The sequence below is a fragment of the Geotrypetes seraphini genome, chromosome 5 (assembly GCF_902459505.1).
Source record: "Geotrypetes seraphini chromosome 5, aGeoSer1.1, whole genome shotgun sequence".
In the NCBI taxonomy this organism is placed as follows: domain Eukaryota; kingdom Metazoa; phylum Chordata; class Amphibia; order Gymnophiona; family Dermophiidae; genus Geotrypetes; species Geotrypetes seraphini.
This window is the reverse complement of record NC_047088.1, coordinates 182,314,031-182,335,996: the sequence shown is the minus strand read 5'-3', so window position 1 is coordinate 182,335,996 and position 21,966 is coordinate 182,314,031. Positions and strand designations below refer to the sequence as shown.

Below are 21,966 nucleotides of genomic sequence, written 5' to 3'. Positions count from 1 at the left end.
TCGGGGCAGAAGAGATCTTCCTACGCTCCTGCCCCGTGCAGATCGCCATTAGGAAATGGCTGCTGTGAGTTCCCGTAGTCTCTCGAGACTACGACGGGAACTCCCTACAGCTATTTCCTAATGATGATCTTACCCTGATAATCTTCTTTCTGGTAACAGGGCATATGAGTCCTGACAAGTGGGATAACTTCCCCTAACCACGAGCAGTGTAGAAGGATTCATCTACAATTTCTTCTGCTCCATCTCTTTCCTCAGTGGGCTGTACTGCATCTCTTTAGTTTGTACCAAAGCGGTCGATCACCACTACAATAGGAGACATAAGAAGGAGGGGTACGGGGAACTTTCCCCAACAAGACACTTCTGTTCTGCTCTGTAACAAATTATAATGAACAATGTTAATCAAAACATTTCATATAAAACAAGTTGAAACAACCAAGCACCTATCTGAGTTCAAGCAGCACTAACATTTAAGAAGTTTGTATACTCTCAATTGCATTTGTAATAGACAATGACACAGGGACATATTTGTCCCCGTGGAAACTCATTTTCCCATTCCGGCAAGTTCTTTTCCTGTCCCTGCCCCATTCCTGCAAACTCTGTCCTCATCTGCACAAAACTCAAATATTTTAAAATCATAAGTGTTCAAAGCTTGTGCGGTTAAGGCAGAACTTACAAGAATGGAGCAGAGAGACATGGACAGCAACTAAACTCACAAGGATGGGACAGGGAAATTGAGTTCCTGTGGGGATGGGGACAAATTTGGCCTCATGTCATTCTCTAATTTGTAACAATTATATGGCTTTGTACTCATAATATCTGACCGGTATGAGAAGATCTCAAATTCTGGACATACTTATCCGAGACACTAAACAGGCAAATAATTACACAGGGTGGGGCATCAGGACTCATATACCCTGTTACCAGAAAGATTATCAAGGTAGGAACTTAATCTTTCCTTCTGGTGCACAGGACATATGAGTTCTGACAAATGGGACATATCAAAGCAGTCCCTGGAATCTAGGGCAGGACAGATGAGCCTGTCCTTAACACTGAGGACCCAAAAGCGGAGTCCTTTTGCACTGCTATGTCCACTCTATGAAAAACTTTGTAAAGATATGAGATGTGGACCGTATAGCCACTCTACAAATCTTCTCAGATGGGATCACCCAGGCATCCACTCATTAACAAAAATATTGGCTGCTGTTTACCACAACTAATGTACAATGATAAAATCGCCATGTGAATCCATCTGGATGCCTTAGATGCTGGCCTGCCCAACCTGGCAATGCTAGTTAGGATAAAAAGATAATCGGATAGCTGAAAGTCAGTCACTTCTAGATAATGGAGGAGAACTCTTTGCACATCCAGCAACTTCAACGCTTTGTCTTCTTTCTTCAAACCTGTGGACTGGAATGTGGACATTAAGACTTCTCAACTGATGTGAAAAGCTGAAACTACCTTCAGCAAAATGGAAGGAACCATGCGCACAGAGACCTCGCTTCTGTAACCTTGAGGAAGGTCTCTCTGCATGAAAGTGCCTGCAATTCCAAGACTCATCTCACTGAGGTGATAGCCACCATAAAGACAGTCTTAACAGTAAGATCCAGCAATGACACCTTCTGCAAAGGCTCATATGGAGTCTTGCTGAGAACCTGGAAAACAATGTTAAGGTTCCATGGCATAGAAACATGACGGCAGATAAAGGCCAAATGGTCCATCTAGTCTGCCCATCCACAGTAACCATTATCTCGTTCTCTCACTGAGAGATCCCACATGCCTATCTCAGGCCCGCTTGAATTCAGACACAGGCTCTGTTTCCACCACCTCCTCCGGAAGATTGTTCCACGCATCTACCACCCTTTTCGCAAAAAAGTATTTCCTCAGATTACTCTGGAGCCTCTTAACCCTTTCAGGACCAAGGGACATATTTGTCCCATAACTTTAAAATCCTATCAATTTTGATTGGGATAGTCTACAGTTCTAAATTTGATATGTACGGATTCCATATGATACTGCCTTTATGTAAACAAACTGGTTCCGACATTCATTCATTAGCGTCGTTGCCAGATTGACGAGAAGATTCACTTGCCACACTGTCCATAAGCCAGAAGTGTGATTTTTTTAAATAAAAATAATGATATTTCACAAAAAAAAAATCAATTTTTTGGCATCTGCAAGCCCTTTTTACCATAAAAATGTCGTCAAAACCACAAAAATTGGCCTACGATCCTTATGGTCCTGAAAGGGTTAACTTCATCCTATGCCCTCTCATTGCAGAGTTTCCTTTCAAATGAAAGAGACTCGATTCATGCACATTTACATTACGTAGGTATTTAAACGTCTCTATCATATCTCCCCTCTCCCGCCTTTCCTCCAACATATACAGATTGAGATCTTTAAGTCTGTCCCCATACGCCTTATCACGAAGACCACATACCATTTTAGTAGCCTTCCTCTGATGGAAAAGGTTGTCTGACAGGAGGATGCAACCTGAATACCCACTTCAAAAATCTGGCTATATCTGGATGAGAAGCCAGTGAAATCTTTTCCACACAGGCTCTAAAGCAGGGGTAGGGAACTCTGGTCCTCGAGAGCCGTATTCCAGTCGGGTTTTCAGGATTTCCCCAATGAATATGCATGAGATCTAATTGCATGCACTGCTTTCAATGCATATTCATTGGGGAAATCCTGAAAACCCAACTGGAATACGGCTCTCGCGGACCGGAGTTCCCTACCCCTGCTCTAAAGCATGAAAGGCCTGCTAGACCCTTCTTGAGTCCAGCTTGCAGAAATACCAGGATTGCTGAATATGAGTCCTCAAAGGCACCACATTGTCTTTAGCACACCAAAGCTGAAACATAGCAGCGATAGTTGACGGCCTCTTAACTCAAAGGAGAGTAGTGATAACTACCTCTGAATATCCTTTTTGCGCTAAAGCTGTGCGCTCAAGAGCCATGTCATAAGCCCAAAGCATTCCAGATTCTCCACAGGCACCGGACCCTATGACAGTAAATCTAGATGAACCAGCAATTTGAGACCCATGTCTCTTTGCAGGCACACCAGATCCATGTACCAGGGCCGATGTGACCAATTCAGAGCTACCAAGATTATCAATCCCGGGTGAAGTGCTATTCTGTGGATGACCCGGCCTATCATGGCGAACAAACAAGAAGTGGGATGGAACAATAGTCTTTCAACAAAGGATCATGCAAAACACATTTATTTGGTCCATCCACAAAGGTATTGACCTGACACAAAATTGTTGTTTTGGCATGTAATACGCCTGCCTTAGGGGTCAAATACATACTAAAATACAAAAAAAAAAATTTACAAATTAAAAACACTCATAGAATACATAAACAAGAAAACAATTTCTATATAACAAAATATACCTTGTATGTGAAATATTAATAGAATATTAAATATCAATAAATAATTTTCCATAAAGACTACATGACAGCAACATAAAATACATCACATACAGGATAATAAAAACACATTGCCTACCTTAGGCCCTCTTTTACAAAGGCACGCTAAGCATTTTAGCGCGGATTTAGCACGTGCTAAAGCAACACGTGCGCTAATGCGTCCATAGGATAACATGCACACGTTAGCGTTTAGCGCATGTTTAGCACACGCTAATATTTAGCACGTGCTAAAAAGCTTAGCGCACCTTTGTAAAAAAGAGGGGGTTAGTGTTGATATAACAAAATCACCACTTCTCTTGAAAGAATTTTGTGAATTCAAGAGCACTTTATTCTTGTACTTTTTAAAATTTTATTCAGTTCATGAACGCAATCATATGCTGATTTTGGGAAAAAGAGAGTTTCCATTTGTTGGCACAAAGCAAAGAGTGGTTCGCCGATGGAATGTTTTCCACTGCACTAATCTTGTTTGAGCAACTTTATACAATCCATGCAGTTCACAGTAGCTTTGTTGTTCCAGTATTGTATGCCTTGTTGCCAGACAAGAAACATGCAATATACAAGAGCTGAAGATCATACAGCCAGGATTCCAGCCACAAAAACCGATGACAGATTTTGAACAAGTTGCAATCCAGGCGTTTGATATTGAATTCCCCAGTATTGAGAACGCAGGTTGTTTCTTCCACTTATCACAAGCAGTTTGGCGTAGAGTTCAGAATGAAGGACTGAAAGTGCAATACGAAGATGATCACAAATTTGCCCGTTGGATCCGCATGATACCAGCCCTTGCCTTTGTCCCGCCTGAGAATGTTGTGCAATCATTTGAAGAATTGCAGGAAGATCCCAACTTTCCTCAAAAAGTGGTACCACTAGAAAATTACTTTGAAGACACCTATTTTGACTGAATAAATTGCAGAGGACGTCAAGCACCACTGTTTCCAGTTCAACTTTGGAACGTGTATCATCGAATGTTAATTGACCAGCATCGAACAAACAATGACATTGAAGGATGGCACCACAGCTTTCAAGAGACATGTGATACCCATTCCCCAAATATATACCGGTTCATCAACTGCCTGAATGTCAGCCATTCTTCATAATTTTGAAATCACTCAAATCATAGTCGGCAATCCTGTCAATACAAGAAATAAAAAATATGATGCAATTTCAGCAAGGATCAAATGTATTGTGCAAGATTTTGAAATCGGAATTTGGTTGACTATCTGAGAGGCACGGCAATTTGAACTTTAGTTTGTTGTGATTTGTTTTCTGGTGTTTTCTTTGACTTTTTATTTTACAGTTATGTTTTTACAAAAACGTGGAAGAGGTTTTTAGTGCCGTTTGGCGCGCTGAATGCTCTTCCCTGCTCTGACGGTCATAGAGCTCCTATGAATGTCGGAACAGCGCAGAGCACTCAGCACACCAGCCAGTACTAAACCTCTTCCGCGCTTTTGTAAAAGGGAGAGTATATATTTTTGACATGATTTAAATTTGTGCATATTTTACTTGACTGTTTTGTGTTTACTATGTATTTTTTTTACTTTTTGATTAAAAATAAAAATGAATGGGTCAATGCTGGATCAATAATGGTTATGATATTGCAATTTAGTATAGCAGTGAATGTTGGGGGGGGTGTGAAACATCTGGGAGCAAAATGTGTGGGGGCGAAAGATCCCGGGAGCGAAATGGGTGGGGGCAAAAATTCCAGGGGTGAAATGTACCTGGGGCGAAATGTGTGGGGGATGAAACATCCGGATGCCACTGGAGATATTCCGAGAACAAGAAGGCTATATTATTCACAAGATTTTAGAGATGAGAAAGCTCTCAGTCAAATGGGTTCCAAAATGTTTCAATGTTGACCAGAAAAGTGATCAAGTGGTTGCTTCACAATCCATTTTGGATTGATTTGGAATGATCCTGTGGGATTTTTGAACTGTCTGGTAATTATGGATGAATATGTAAATACATTTTTCAATCTTATAGCTTGTTGTTTTCTTTACAAAGCTAAGGACTTATCTGCACCATCTCGTAAAGTATATTACTGTTCCTGCCTAAATTATTTAAATACAGCTAAATGTCATCTGCTTGAAGAAAATTTAAATAAAATTGTGTTTGACTTGTGTGTTATTGCATGTTTATCTGATCTATTTATCTTGCTGGCATGCCAGTCTCTCCTGCCTACTTCCTCAGAAACATTATGGTTAGTTGGGATTAGCCACTGCCTGAGTTACCTGGCAGAAGAGCTGGATTATGAAAAACGGAGTAGGCTTAAGGCCTCTGCCCTCCCCTCTCCCAAGCTTTGTGATCCCCAAGGAGAAGGGAGACATAATTCCATCTCTACCCAAAAGTAATCCCAGAAACTGCAAATAGCAAGGATGTTCTTCTTTTTCTGAGGTGGACAGGTCTCACTATGAAGGTGAAATATTAAACTAACTAGTTGCATTTAAGAACACACATAGAGACTGATGCATCAAGCTGCAAACAGCTTTATATAAGCTGCAACAGGCACATTAAAAAAAAGCCAAAATAGATATTTGTAAATTTTAGTGCACATTACCTGAAGGGGTTTTTGTGGGTTTTTTGTATGTTAAAAAATCCTTTGCAAAACATATACAGATCTGCTAGTGAGCCAAAAAAAAAAAAAATCATGCAAGTCTGCTCATTATTATTTTTTGCTGTTAAATTTTGTACAAAAATATTTCCAAACTGGTATTTTTCCACAAATCTGGAAGATGTAGCTAAGCTTGGCCCCCTTTTATCAAGCTGTGTTAAGATTTTTAATCGCATGCCATTGTGGTAAAAGCTCCGACGCTCATAGAAGCCCCCTTTTATCAAGCTGTGTTATGGGTTTTTTATTGCAGGTCGCTATAGAAAAAGCCCCAATGCTCACAGCAATTCTATGAGCGTCAAAGCTTTTACCGCAACGGTCTGCGATAAAAAACTCTAACACAGCTTGATAAAAGGGGGCCTTTTTTTGCTATGAAGTCCACAATTTTGTGCTATCACAAGAAAATTGCTGCAAATCACATTTACATGTTATTGAAATGTCAGCATTGTACATAAAACACTTTGTGGTGGCAACCTATTTCTGAAAGCTCACTTATGTTAACCCCAATCTTTTAAATAACCTGTCAAGCAGAAGTTTTACCTACAAGCCTATTACATTTAGGGGTCAAACAAAGCCAATCCAAGAGTATTGGACATTCAGCGAAGCTTCAGCCTTACACTCCCATTTTCAGTGCAAGAACATCCTTCTCAAATATTTTTCGACCGGGAAATCTTAACATTTTTCTTGTGTGCGAATGTTTATGAAATGGACATCCCAATCCCAATTTGGATATTCTTTCAAAAATGCCCCTCCACATCAACTGTTTGGAAATATGTCAGTCACACCAATGACCCAAATGCTAGAAAGTTTGAAGTTTGAAAAGGGCATCAGCCTCTTAAGGCCAGATTCTCAAAACTTTAACACGGTTGCTAACTGGTTGCAGATGGTTTTAGCCTGCATGCATTTTAGCAGCGGATTATCAAAATGGCTTATGGAAGTCTTTAGCGAGCTATCTAGCAGTCTCTGACACTGCCATGCAAATGGGTGCTTGAATAATGAAACTAGCACTCCGGTGGATTCTTAAACATTGCCAAGGCATTCTCCAAGAGTGGCGTCGGCACTCCTCCTGCTGTGGACATTCGGGGGAGGCTTCAGGTCTTCCGGTAGGAGGGACTGGCATCCCACATCTAAAAGGTCTTGGACAAAGAGTCGGTCGAGAATGTGGTATAAAGACAGACATAGTGGCAGTCTGGTCGATTAAACGCCTGGACGTACAGCTAGACAATTAAAAAAAAAACCCCAATATTTTGGATGTACTTTTCGGGAATGGCCATTTTGCTTCTGCCAACTTTTAGCAACTAGCGCCCTACGTCCAAATCAGACTTAGACATTTCTTTTGATTATGCCCCTCCATGCCTCTGTATTACTCAATGGTGCAAACATCATCTTGAGTATTGCGTTCAGTTCTGATCTCCTTATCTCAAAAAAGATATAGTGGCACTAGAAAAGGCTCAAAGAAGAGCGACCAAAATGATAAAGGGGATAGAACTCCTCTCGTATGAGGAAAGACTAAGGAGGTTAGGGCTCTTCAACTTGGAAAAGAGATGACTGAGGGAGATATGACTGAAGTCTACAAAATTCTGAGTGGTGTACAATGGGTACAAGTGGAATGATTTTTACTGCATCAGTATTTACAAAGACTAGAGGACACTCAATGAAGTTACAGAGTAATGCTTTTAAAACCAATAGAAGGAAATGTGTTTTCACTCAGAGAATAGTTAAGTTCTGGAATGCATTGCCAGAGGATGTGGTAAGAGTGGTTAATGTAGCTGGTTTTAAAAAAGGTTTGGACAAGTTCCTGGAGGAAGTCCATGCTGTGCTGTTGAGACAGACATGGGAGAAGCCTCTGCTTGCCCCGGATCTGTGGCATGGAATGCTGCTAGTATTTGGGTTTTTGCCAGGTACTTGTGACTTGGATTGGCCTCCATGAAGATGGGATACTGGGCTAGATGGACCATTGGTCTGACCCAGTAAGGCTATTCTTATGTTCCCAATGACTGGATTTTACCACAGCCTCTGTAGTGGAAGGAGGAAGTATGGAGAGCTATAGTGGGCAAAACTCTGAAAAATATCCATACACTTAGAGGTAATTTACAACTTTTTAGAATCCTAAAAAAAAATCCAAAAAGTTGGCAATCCTAGCCTCCTGAATCCTGAGCACATCTGACAGATCCTCCTAAACTTTTGGGCTTATGCCTTAATCCTGCTCCAACTGTACCACTGGGCATGGCCCCACTTCTTTTCTTTCCTCTCCCCTTCAAGGGATCTTACTACAGGATTTGAGATCATGATTCAGGATGTCTTTCCTATAAGAGAGGCCGGCATAAAAGAAAGGCTTAGTTTCCAGTTTAGTTTTCAAATGCCAGACACTAATGTATTATTCAAATAAAATGATGCCATTTGTCTTCATCTTTACTTCTTAAGAATATATTATGGCTAGTCTTTATGTTCTTACAACAGGATAATGGATACCAAAAAACCTCACTTACAAAAATCATTTTTGGATTACTGGCAGCTTTCTTTGGCTTACTAAAAAGTGTCATCCACAGTACAATGAAACCTGTTTGTTTTTTTCCTCCAGGATTGCCCCAGCATCGGTTTTAAAGTCGGAGAGGCTCTCTGAATTATGGACTGCCTATGGGTCTGCGAAAGAGCAACAGTGGTTTATGTTTGCTGTGCTGCAGCTTTTATTTGACAGATAAACCAATAACAGCACAAGGGATGCGGCAAAATCATATACTCTCCATACGAAAATGTCTCTGCCCGATCCCACGGCCAGTACTAAATACTCACAAGTGCACGTTCCCCCTGCGGGACAGGATGGGCAATGGATGCTCAGTACGGATGCCAAGTCTAGAAACGGATTCTATGAACCTGCTCGCGCTGAGGGGCAACATCAGAGCAGAAAAAGACATTAAGCACAGAGGTTTGCGTTTCTTTGTCCCAGCAGGGCAAAGCTGTCACTGAGGAGTTCACATACCTCACCAAGGGCGCTTTCTCTGGTAAGGGCTCTGCGCAGCACCGTCCCCTCCAGCAGCAGAAGGCGCTACACATACGCTCCGTCAATCCCATGGACTCACCGCTCACAGAGCCCAGAGAGCTCACTAGCCACTCAAGCAGCCAGGGACGCGTCTGTCAGCTGTCAAAAAAATCACGCAACGGCAGTCGCTTCATCAGCTGCAAACAGCGCTCCGCCTCCTGCCTACAAAGCAAAAGCAGACAATCACTTTGGCGTGCACGCAGCTCACGCCCCCGGCTGGCACGTACGCGTTTTACACTCCACCCCAAGGCAACAGCTCCCGTTCCCGGAGCGAGACTAGAATCCCGCCCCCATCCTGCGCCTGCGCTTCGGCTGCTCCCTAGCCTTTATCAGGTCGGTTCTCGCTCTGCGCCTGCTCCTCTCACTTGCCAGAGCCGGTCTTGTGCTGCGCCTGCGCTCTCTGCCTATGCTATTCAACTTAGAAGCAGGTGGAGGTTGTGGATATAAAGTATTACCCACTGCAAAAGTCAGCGGACTGGTCCCTCGAGTAGTGGCTCAGTATATCTGTCTAGGAAAGGGCAAAACGAAACGTCTCGGCCTCTAACGTTACGTTTACGAGTCACATGTTTTTAATCTACCGTCTCTGCCTCCTGTATAGGGGCGGGTTTATGTGTATTTCGCAAGACAATTCATGCTGCTCTTGGGAGTAGGAGTGTTGTAGTACCAGATCCTAAAGCAGATATTTACAGTAAGAGGTTTGTTTCTTTTCTGTTTTCTAAAGCAGATTTGAAAAGAGCATTCTTCATTGCCACCAAGAATTGTGTAAATGCTATTTGACTAGCACACTGTGTATCTAGCCTCTGTAATCATAATCTAGCCCAGGCTCCTATAGGATCTCTTCCTGTAAGTACAACTTCTGTAGCTTGCAGGTATAAATTATTAATGTACGTTGCAATCTTTGTTGTGTTAGTCTTTTTAACGTTGTTGGCAGTCTTGGCTGTTTTATGGTCTGACTCTAGATTAGAATAAATTAAAAACTGATTACCCAGCAATAGAAAACCAACCAGTGTCTAGTTCCAGGATAGGGATTTTCCATTTTCCCTGCTGAAACCGGCTGAAGCTTGAATGTATGTCAAAGTGCAGGATGGAGCCGATTCTAGTTAATATAGACGGAAACTTTAAAGCCTGGTCTGTCTAGCGAACATGAGTACAGTATTAACTCTTACAAGTGGCTTTACTTAAAAATTATTTCAAAAATATTTCTTGGGGGCGTGGCTTTGGAGCGCATGCGAGCGGTTGGGTAAACGGTGAGCTCCGACCTGACAGACTTGAAAGTTTAAAAGTTACGGGGAAAAATATTTTATCTATTTTTAAAGTGTGATTTTAATATTGATATAGATATAACATGGCCTCCGGTAAACAAGCTGAGATAGCTTTTACAAACATAGGAAGTGTAAAAAGATCGAAACCGGAGCCAGCAACCCCTTCAAAAGCTCCGTTGCCAAAGGAAAGTAGATCTGACAATGAAATTTTAATAGACCAGGGTCAATTGCTTCGGGAAATTAAAGAGATTGTTTTAGACAATTCCAGAAAAATACAAGAAGTCAAGGAAGAAATTTCTATAAATAAGAAAAAGGAAATGGTGGAAATTAAAATTAATAATCTTGAGAAAAGAATTGAAGCCACTGAAATAGAAGTACTGTACTTCAATGTAAGCTCGATGGTAAAAAGACTGAGTCACTTACCAGGGACTTGGAGGACTGTTATAACAGGGAAAGAAGAAGTAACATAGGTGTCTTAGGGTTACCGGAAAGGGTGGAGAAAATCAATCCAATTTCCTTTTTTGAGAATCTCTTTCCTAAATTACTGTAGCTTAAAACAAAGTTCCCCCTGGAAATTGAATGAGTACATAGAGTGCCCACAAAAAGATCTGATAAACAAGTGGATCCACGGCCACTAATTTTCAAGCTTTTAAGACATCAACAGGTTTTGAATATATATATCTGTTGGCTAAGGAGAATAAAAACTTAAAATATCAAGATGCACGTATACATGTGGAGGGGCATAATCAAAAAAAGCGTCTAAGTTCCCTTTTGGCCTAAGTCCGTAAACGTTCAACCCAGAAGCAGGGAAAGTGTCCATAACCAAAACAAACGTCCATGTTTTGATTATGGCCTTCCTTTGCCTAAACGCCCAATCTCCAATATGTCTAAAAGTACACCCACAACATGTCTACACTTTTTAGCCTTAATGAAAGAAAACGCCTAAACCCCAAACACCAACAGAAGAGCTTTTAGGCGAAGGAGGAGCCAGTCCTTCGCCTAAAAGCTGGATTCTGTAACCGGTGTCTGTCAAAAACAACACCTGTTACAGAATCCCCCCCCACACACACACACACACACACAACGATCCAGGCAGGAGGGTGCCCAAGCCCTCCTCTGTCAAACCACCAACATCCCCCCCCCGACAACATCGGGGCAAGAGGGATCCCAAGCCCTCTTGTCCCGTGGCAGCCACAACCCCCCGATACGATTGGGCCAGGAGGGAGCCCAAGCCCCCTACCCCCACCCCCACTACATTACGGGCAAGAGGGATCCCAGGCCCTCCTGCCCTCGATGACCCCCCTCCCCCCAACGTCCGCCCCCCCCAGAATCCCCGATCGCCTCCCCAGCTGACCCAGCCGACCCCCCCTTCCCCGTACCTTTGTTAGGTTGGCCTGGGTTGGGCCCATGTGCCTTAGGCCCCGCCCACAGGAGGGGGCCTAAGGCTCCCGGGCCTATTCTGATTGGCCCAGGCGCCTTAGGCCCCACCAGTAGGTGGGGCTTTGGTTAGGCTGGGCCAATCCGGCCCCATTCTTCTCTGGGCTGCCTGCTGGACGGACGGGTTTGGCACCCGTCTGTCCGGCCAACCTAACAAAGGTACAGGGAAGGGGGGTCATGGGGGTCGCGGGTCGGCTGGGGGGGGCGATCGGGGGTTCAAGGGGGGCGGACATTGGCAGGAGGGGGAGTCGTCGAGGGCAGGAGGGCCTGGGATCCCTCTTGCCCGTAATGTAGTGGGGATGGGGGTAGGGGGGTCGCCTGGTCCAGGAGGGCTTGGGCTCCCTCCTGGCCCAATCGTATCGGGGGGTCGTGGCTGCCGCAGGACAAGAGGGCTTGGGATCCCTCTTGCCCCGATGTTGTCGGGGGGGGGGGGGGGATGTTGGTGGTTTGACAGAGCAGGAGGGCTTGGGCACCCTCCTGCCTGGATCGTTGTGTGTGTGTGTGTGTGGGGGGGGGATTCTGTAACAGGTGTTGTTTTTGACAGACACCGGTTACAGAATCCAGCTTTTAGGCGAAGGACTGGCTCCTCCTTCGCCTAAAAGCTCTTCTGTTGGTGTTTGGGGTTTAGGCGATCGAGTCAGGGGGTAGGGAGGTCGCCTGGGCCAGGAGGGCTTGGGCTCCCTCCTGGCCCAATCGAGTCGGGGGGTAGGGAGGTCGCCTGGGCCAGGAGGGCTTGGGCTCCCTCCTGGCCCGATCGTATCGGGGGGGGGGGGTCGCGGCTGCCGAGGGGCAAGAGGGCTTGGGCTCCCTCTTGCCCCGATGTTGTATCTGGGGGGGGGAGTGATCCATCGTGGCAGGAGAGATGCCTCATCTCCCCTACCGCGATGCCATCACTCCTCTACCGGAACTGCCGCGGGTCGCTGAACTGATGGCGCCAGCGGCCATCAGCTCAGCGGCCCCTTTTTCAGCACCTACACCTGGTTTTATTTTGTCTAAGTCAAAAAGGTCTAAGTGCCGACTAGGCAACCTTTAACTGTTTTGGTTATACCTGTTGTACGACTAGGTGTAGGTCGGCCCACCTCCCGCCCACTGCCCGCCCTTTCCCCTCCTCTAAACACACCTCTTTTCTCTCTGTGCGTTTAGTGGCAGGGGAAAGGCCTAAGCTGTTTTTAGATACGTCTAAAAACCAGCTTTGGTTATGGGTACTTAGACGATCAGGCATTTTGATCGTCCAAGTAGCCACTTAGGACACTTTTTAGATGTTGTTGTTTTTTTTATTATTACCCCCATAGTGCCTGACTTCGCGAGAGCAACCGCCAATAAAAGGAAGAGGTTTTTAGAGCTAAGACCACAATTGAGAAGCATTGAGGCCAAATATGGGTTAATATACCCAGCAATCATGAAGGTTACATATGAAAATAGAACAATAAATTTCGAAGAGCCAAGAAAATTGCAAGATTTTTTACATCAAATTGAGCAGCCAATGTCTTCATGACTCTTCACTGATCATATGATGATATAAGAGTTTATTTATTTGAAATTATTATAAGTTAGTATGGTCTGGTTAGGTTTGCTTAAAATAAGAAAATTTGATAAGTTCAATTTTAAAAAAATGAATGTTCAACGGTTCAAGACACGAGGAGCAGAATGTTAGATCCTTCATTAATTCAGAAACGTCAGCTTTCATTGTGTGTTAAGAGGAGTCTGGGATTGGTTCTGAGATGGGCACGAAGGAGATTTTACAATATAGGTGGTAACTAGAGCACAAATGGGTTATTGTGAATAGGATGTAATGATGGTTACCAGTTTAAAAAGGACGTAATGGGTGAAGAGAGTTTTGACAGAGTTAAACAGAATAACCAATTTGTTTGTAAGCTTAACATGGCCTGCAATTAGGAAAATGCTGTATTGATGTGGCAGTTCATCGAGGAATATGAATGGGCATTCAGCTGACAATTGAAAATGAATGCATGGGGAATGGAACAAAAACAATTATCAATGCGGTATCGGGGAGGAACATGGTATAATACTATGGATATTTTTTTTTCCTGAATTAGTTCTGCGTTCATCTCTGCAACATTAATTTCTCTATTCATACTCAATTCCCCACCGTGCCCGTCTCCCAAGTTACTTATATTTCTCAATGCATCAGGATTTATATCAGTAGAGAATGTGCCTTCTGTCCGATAGACTTTTCAACACCAGCTAGGATGTTACTTAAGGTTGAGATGTTTGTACATTCATCTACAGATTGTACAGTAGATCCTGAGATCTTTATACCGGATGCTCTTCCTCCCCAAAACACCAACCAAGTATTCAGATCCCTGAAATGTAATGTAATCTTATTTGTACTCTAACTGTAATCTATTTGTTATATCACACAGTAATGTACAGTCAATTTAATAGCCAATTTGAAAGTTCTTCTGGAATTAATCCAGCTACCTCTCCTCTCTTGTAACCAAAAAAAAAATGTAACTTTACTGGAAATGTCCAGTTAGCTCTTTTGTAATCCGCCTTGAACTGCAAGGTATAGGCGGAATAGAAGTCCCTAATGTAATGTAATGCTGATGGATATATATGGCTTGTTCAATTTAAACATACACTTCAGCAATGGTAACACCCAGAAAGATTTCCAAAAATGAAACATTTGTATGGAAATTTGTTGAAGGATGGAACTTTTACAGAGGTCAACCTTATAAGATGTTTGATTGGTTATGGTGATATTTTTTTTATTTAATATCGAAGGATTAATGTGTAATACTGATTTAGATTCATACTACAGGTTTTGGATTATAAATTCACTGGTTGGGAAATTAAATTGAGGATAGACATAATAGATGCACTGAAATGATATTGGAATGTATGAAACATATAGAATTTTATTTTTATGTTTTATTTTTATATTTTAAGAGAGATCTCATAAATTATAATAAGAGCAGTGTTCTGCCCAGGGCCTTTCAGCAGGGCGCTACGCCCGGCTAATTTAGATAACCGCCCGGCTGTCATCTATGCAAATCCTGCTGCTGCTGCTGCCGCCGCTGCTCAACATAAAAAAACAAAACAAAAAAAAACCCACCTCTCACCGGCTTGAAGACTCGAACTCAGTGATTTGTATTTATTTCATAGGCAGCTGCCTTAGCCCGTAGCGAATTCATGCTTTCGGGGCTCTAAGGTGTGCATACCGGCTTCCCTTCTCTTCCCTCCGAAACCGGAAGTTAAGTCCGGGGGAGGGGGGGGAAGAGAAGGGAAGCCGTCACACACACCTTAGAGCCCCGAAAGCATGAGTTCGCTACGGGCTAAGGCAGCTGCCTGTGAAATAAATACAAATCACTGCCGATAAGCACAGGACGGCACATCAGAAGCCGATCTGAAGGGCAGTCCTCAGGTTGCCTCCAGTTTTGCTCCGGAGGGTTACTGAGCTATTTTGCTGTTTTTTTTAACCAGGCTCTGTCCTCTGATTGGGTATGTTTCCCTGTCTCCAGAAAGCAGAATAATCCTGCTGCGTTAAGTGTAAACAACACCTCCCACAAAGCTGCTGATAATGCCTCTGCTCAGATCGTGCCGCTGCAGTGAGTCTGGGACGACTCTGGGAGGAAAAAAAAGGTGTCAAGTTCTCTTCAGTTCCGGCAAGCAGGGTGATCAAGACCACGTGGGGTGTTTCTGCCTCGGGAAAGTTTAGTTTTTGGACTCTTGGATTGTTATTTGGTCTGTAATGTCATATTTTTTTCTTGAGAGGGAGCAGAATCCCAGTTGTGCCTCTGCCACTTGAATTTCCTGGCGAAGGAAGGGGGTCAGTTGCTCTGATCTTTCCTAAATCACAGCAAATTCCCATTGACCCCCAAAAGAGGCAGGGCAGCAAGTCATTATTAATCAGTTGTATGCATCTATGGGTAGCAAAGAGAGTTTTCTCACTGGGTTCCAGTGCTGTTTGCTATTTGAACAGCAGTGCTTAACGTGTGCAGCTCAGAAGAGAGGTGTTTTTTTGTGGGTTTAGAAAAAAAAAATCCTATCCCTTACAATACAGGGAAAAAATCTTGGCAAATCATCAGATGAGAGCTACTACTTGAAGCTCCTACAATGATATGATTTTGAAGTGCAGGGATTTTCATGCTGTGCATTGTGCACATATGTTGGTATGAGTTAATGATCGCATCTGGGTAAACAGCTTAAAAAATTGCTCTGGGATTAGGTAAAATAAGGATTGCCCGGATCCCACAGACCTCGCACATCTCTGTGGCATGGGGTCTGCAGGGCATTTTAATACCCGCAGACCTCACAGTTCCCGCTCACCCATGAGGTAAGCAAATTTTTAAGGATGTGAGGTAGAGATCCGCGAGGTTCATTGGGCTGCAAGATCCTTGTTTTACCCAGTCTACTAGGTTTGTGTGTTGTCACTATGCATGTCATGCACAAAATACATATTTTTTGTGGTGTTTTGGGGGACGAGTGACTAATTATACTTTTCTTGGGTTTCTTTTTGGTATCAAACAAAGTTGTTCCTTAAGGATCTTTTTCCTGTACAGTTCTTGCCCTAGATGGAAACACCAGGGATGGACTGTCATAGGAAAGGAAGGTCAGAGAGGGTGGACAGTGGATGCAAGGGTCAGAGAGAGGGTGGACAGTAGACAGAAGGGGTAGAGAGCGAGAGGGCAGAGGCTGGGTGGAAGGGGCAAAGAGAGATGACAGATGTTGCATGGAAGGGAGTGAGGACAAACGTTGAATAGAAAGAAGAGAGTGAAGAGAAGATGATTAAAGCAGAAATGACAAAAGGTAGAAAAAAAAATTTGTTGCTCTACATAGAATCAAGTAGTTTTGTAACTATTGATTAAAGTTTATACATAGGAAATGGAAATAAGGCAGTTTTTTGAGACTAAACCCCTTTCCTCAGGTCAGGACAGGATACCATAACAGCTTTATACTGTACTGTCTTGAAGAAAGATTTGGTCTCTGAAAGCTAATTGAAAAATGGATTAGTCCAATAAAATGGTATTTTCTTATTTCTCATTATTTGTTTTATTTCTATTTGTTAATTTGTAAAGTGGTGATTGTTATATATCAGTTTTTTCAAATTTACATCTACTGTCTTTATATTTTGCACAGTAATAGGGGACATGTGTCACTGTTTCTATGGTGTTGCATTGTATGCAGAGTCTGGTTTCTTGGCAGTTCAGTTTAACTTTTGTCTACATATTTCTATTTTTAGTTTGTGATTATTCCATATTGGGCGAGGGTGTATCTGTGTTCTGTGTGTATAAAAAGGACATGGCTTTCTGTTAGCAATGACTGTACAGGATCAATTGACTGTGCAGGATCTGGCTTTAGTTTTACAATGTGTATGTTGGTGTTCTAGTGCTCACTGCAGTGTTTAAGATGCTGCCTTTTCCTAGGTGCACCCTTGTTGTGTGACTCATGGATTATTACTAAAAATATCTTTTTTATATAGAGAAGGGTTTAAAAAAAATGATCAGCACTGGCTGTCATATATACTAGGTACGCCATAGGATTTAATGACCCTATTCTTACTTTACTGTTGACGTGGGCGTTGTCCCCCCACTACCACCACACACATTAAAGTTGTATTAACAAGCAGCTTTCAAATGACATTATAAGCAAATAAAAATAAAATATTTGTACTACATTGCTAATTATTAACTGCATCTTTACCTAAACTGTTTTGCCCTAGCTCTCACTTTGATCTTAATCTGCTACTTTATTATTTTGCTGTAGTGCAATCACACAGGTCTCCTTCAAGACTCAGTAACACCTCTCCATAAATTATGTGGAAGAGGTCTGGAAGTGGGGATTGCATCTATTTCATATCCTCAGTGAGACCTCAGGAAGGAACCTAGTGATCAAAACATTATTAGAGGTGCTGTAGAGCTGTTTCTTGTATGACTGGATGAGCTATACTATTTATCTTTTTTTTCTTAGTTGTTTAAATTCATGCAGAAATAAATGGCTAGATTGAACCCAATGACTTCATTAATGCATTTCCCTTTTTTTAAATCTCTATACCATTTGAAAGAGGGCGCATATCTAATTATTCACTTCTAGAATTGGATACTTCTTAAATTTAGTAAAAATATTCTGGCACAAGTGTCAAACCTTAAAAAAGGAAGTCATATTGAGCATTGGAAAACAATAATAATTAACTAATAAAAATAGTACACATTTAGGGCTCATTTTACACAGGTACGCTAGCGTTTTTAGCGCACGCACCAGATTAGCGTGCGATACCTGAAAAACTACCACTTGCTCAAGAGGAGGCAGTAGCACATGGGGCATTTTAGCGCACGCTATTCCGTGTGTTAAGGCCCTAACACACCTTTGTAAAAGGAGCCCTTAATTTTCTCCACTATCAAATTTCTCCACCCCACCCGGCTACTTTTTCATGCCACCCAGCTGGAAAAAATTTCTGGGGAGAACACTGAAGAGGATGTAATAAGTAATAAAATGATAGTGTTTGGTATAATATATTATAACAACAGAATATTATATTGTATTGAGAGTGGTAATTAAATATATGATAAGATCTAAAAGGGGGAGAAAGGAAAGAAAGGAGGGAGCGGAAAAAAAAGGATAAGAATAAAATTAATATTCCATAGTAAAAGGATTATGAAAGTGTTCATTAATATTGAATAAATTTGTGTAAGGTTGAGGGAAACATGATTAATTATTTGTCTTTTATTTGATAAGAGGGTAGAGAATATGGTTTAGTATTCTAATATATACTGTTTATTCTATTTTAAGATAATACTATGAAGGATTTAAGGATAAATATCAATTCAATGATTATACAAATATTATGTAATTTTTGAATATGGATGGATTATTAGATGAATTATTAAGATGGCTTTTAGTGACTTACTTTAATAAGAGGTTTTAAAAATAGTCTGTTTGGGGGGGGGTTTCATTTCCTAATCTGTGTGCTTCCAAGTTTTCACTTTTAATAATGATTTGGGGAGGTAGGGTGGGAGTGAGGGTAGGAATGAAAGGGTTAGGGGGGGATAAATTTTATGTTCAAAGTTTAAAAATGGGAATAATGGTATATATTCAAAAAGTTCAAAATAAGATTAAATATTTGAGTGGTATTATATGCTGGGATTATAAAATGTATAATGGAGATTAAAATTTTTCATTAAACGTTAATGGCCTCAATCACCAAATTAAAAGAAAAAAATGCTTTCCTTTTTGAAACAGCAAAATGCTGATATATATTATATACAGGAGACTCATTTAATAGCTGTAGAGTCTAAAAAATTAGAAGGGGGTTGGGTGAAACTGTTTTTTTGCCCCTGCGGTAGGGAAAAAAGCAGGGGTTGCTATACTAATAAATAAAAAATGCACAGCTAATTTTCAATTGATTGATTCTGATCCCTTGGGTAGATGGTTACATGTGAAAATGAGCAAGGGAAATAATACCCTGGCACTGTTTAATGTGTATGCCCCTAATTCGAACCAAACTGAATTTTTTTAGAATGTTACAACAACTGATACTCCCACTGGCTGCTTCTAATATGGTAGTGGCTGGATATTTTAATGCTGTTATGGATCCTTTGATGGATAAAAAACCTAGCAAATGTTTGAAATCATTAGGATTAGATAATTTGGTGCAATCTTGTGATTTGAAAGATATATGGTGGATACTTCATTTTAATGATCGGGAATTTTCATTTTGTTCACATGTTCATAAATCTTTTTCAAGAATAGATTATATTTTTGTCTGAAATCAAATAGTCCAACAGGTGACACAATCCTCCATAGATCAAATCATTTTGTCTGATCATGGTGGTGTGTGGATTGAATTTAAATTTGCTGAACAGGATAATAGATCTGTATGGAGATTTGATAATACATTGATTGCGGATTCAGATTTCCTTGAAGAATTTAGATTAAAAATGATTGATTTTTTTCATATTAACACCTTAGAAGAAATTACCATAGAAGTGTTATGGGATGCATTTAAGGCTACCATGAGAGGCAATATTATTTCATATTCTGCATATATTAGAAAACAACTTAAAAAACAATTTTCTTTTTTTTTTTTTAAATTTCTTTATTGATATTTTGAACTTGACAATGTATACATTTGAAAAATCGAAGAAAAAAAAAACCAACTATATGAAAATACACTATTAACATCAGAAATATTACAATAAAAATTTTAAATCCCTTCTTAACCTATAACAGTAATGATATTATATTATACTCATCAATATTATAGAATATTATGAAATTTATACCTCTAAATAAATAATACACCCCCCCACCCACCCTGGATGTGCAAAGGAATCTAACATAAAGAAAAAGGAATCACTTTAATTATAATGTGACAAAATTAGTTAATGGACCCCAAATCCCCTTAAAGGATTTAACAAACCCTAAACGCTCTGCCATAATCTTTTCATATTTATATGTTGCACATACAGTTGCCCACCAAAAACTAAAATTAATCCTATCATGATTTTTCCAATTAGATGTGATAATTTGAACCCCTATTCCTGATAAGATCATGAAAAGGCGACTATTATTTCTATCCAAAGTGGGTTTATCATGCAGAATCGTTCCAAAAATTATTGCTTCATATGTCAAAGGAATAGAGGATTGAAGAATATTATTAATTTGCCCCCAATCGACTTCCAAAAGCCAAGTATCAATGGACAAAAAAATAAAAGATGATCCAAAGTTCCAATATCAATATGACAATGCCAACATCTATTAGATTTAGAACTATCTACTTTATTCAACCTAACTGGAGTCCAAAAAATTCTATGTAATAAAAACAACCATGTTTGTCTCATAGATGCTGACATTGTACATCTTAATCTCCAAGTCCAGATTCGTGGCCAACGAGAAACAGAAATATGCTGTTTTAACTCGATACTCCAAATATCTCTAAGACTATTTTTTGGTTTTTTATTTAAAAATCCAGAAATCAATTTATACCACTGGGCAGCCTGATGTCCTATTAAATCTGTTTGGTAGCAAAGGATTTGCAAGCTAAAATAAGTTTTCAAATTTTTCCATTCAGGGAACCCCATCTGAATAGCCTGCTTCAACTTCAAGCACCTATATTGTTGAGTGTTTGAAATACCAAATGAATGCTGCAGTTATGAAAACTCAAGCAGATTACCATTAGAAATAAGATCATCTAATGTCCTAATATTTGCCTGCATCCAATTCTTCCAAGCGATTCCAGCACCGCCTATTTGAATCTTGGAGTTTAACCATAAGGACTGTAAAGTAGATTTCATTATTGGTACCTCTGTTAATTTATCAATAAATTTAATAGTTTTCCAAGTATCCAATAAAATTATATTGTCCTTAGCATTTTATGAAATCTGATACTTAATACATGTGGATGTCTCATAGGGGACACCAAATTCCGTTCCAAATATAACCAATCTGGTTGATGATCAATAAGCTCAGGGAGGATCCAATACATACCTTGACGCAATATATAGGCTTGATGGTACCTATAAAAGTTTGGAAAATTTACCCCACCCTCCACAATTGATTTTTGCAACGATACTAAAGCAATTCTTGGTTTTTTCCCAAGCCAAACAAATTTTGTCAAAATATTATTTCATTTTTTGTAAAAGGACTCTTGAAAATAAACTGGTAACATACTCATTTGGTAACAAACTATAGGCAAAATCATCATCTTTACTGTTTGCACTCTCCCCCACCAAGAAATATGCAAAGGATTCCATTGCTCACACAATTCTGTAACTTTTAGTAATAAGGATTTTTCATTTACCTTCATTGTTTCTTCCAATGTACTTTTTATCCAAATTCCTAAATATTTTATTCCATCTTTCTTCCAACTAAACTGAAACGAATCAAATAAGCCTTTTATACAATGTACATTTAGTGGAAGAATTTCTGATTTATTCCAATTTATTTTATAACCTGAAAATTTTCCAAATTTATCAATCAAATCCAATAAATGTGGAATGGTTGACTCCGGATTTCTCAAATGAATCAAAATATCATCTGCATAAGCAGAAATTTTATATTCCCGACCTGCATAAGGAATACCTTCTATCTCCTTTGATTGTTGAATAGCTAAAAGTAGAGGTTCCAAAACAATATCAAATAACAAAGGAGATAATGGACAACCCTGTCTAACTCCCCCCCCTCCGCAGGACCGCTCGCACCCCCACCCCGAAGGACCGCTCGCACGCACCCGCA

The 21,966-nt window shown here is 40.7% G+C and overlaps 2 protein-coding genes across 7 annotated transcripts in view; one reads left to right on the top strand and one right to left on the bottom strand.

Annotated features, from left to right (window-relative positions):
* Positions 1-9,359, bottom strand: part of MREG (melanoregulin) — a 39,994-nt gene extending 30,635 nt beyond the window's left edge. The window contains exon 1 of one of the 2 annotated variants that reach the window (XM_033944343.1): positions 9,014-9,359. In XM_033944343.1, the coding sequence (XP_033800234.1) occupies positions 9,014-9,105 (92 nt within the window). In that variant the 5' untranslated portion in view covers positions 9,106-9,359. The remainder of the gene's footprint in view (positions 1-9,013) is intronic. The other variant, XM_033944344.1, reaches the window with a different exon arrangement.
* A 127-nt stretch (positions 9,360-9,486) lies between these two features.
* The window catches only part of LOC117360451 (putative methyltransferase DDB_G0268948), a 63,843-nt gene continuing 51,363 nt past the window's right edge, over positions 9,487-21,966 (top strand). The window contains exon 1 of one of the 5 annotated variants that reach the window (XM_033944208.1): positions 9,487-9,761. The gene's annotated coding sequence lies outside the window, so the exon portion shown is untranslated. The other 4 variants (XM_033944207.1, XM_033944209.1, XM_033944212.1 and 1 more) reach the window with 4 other exon arrangements.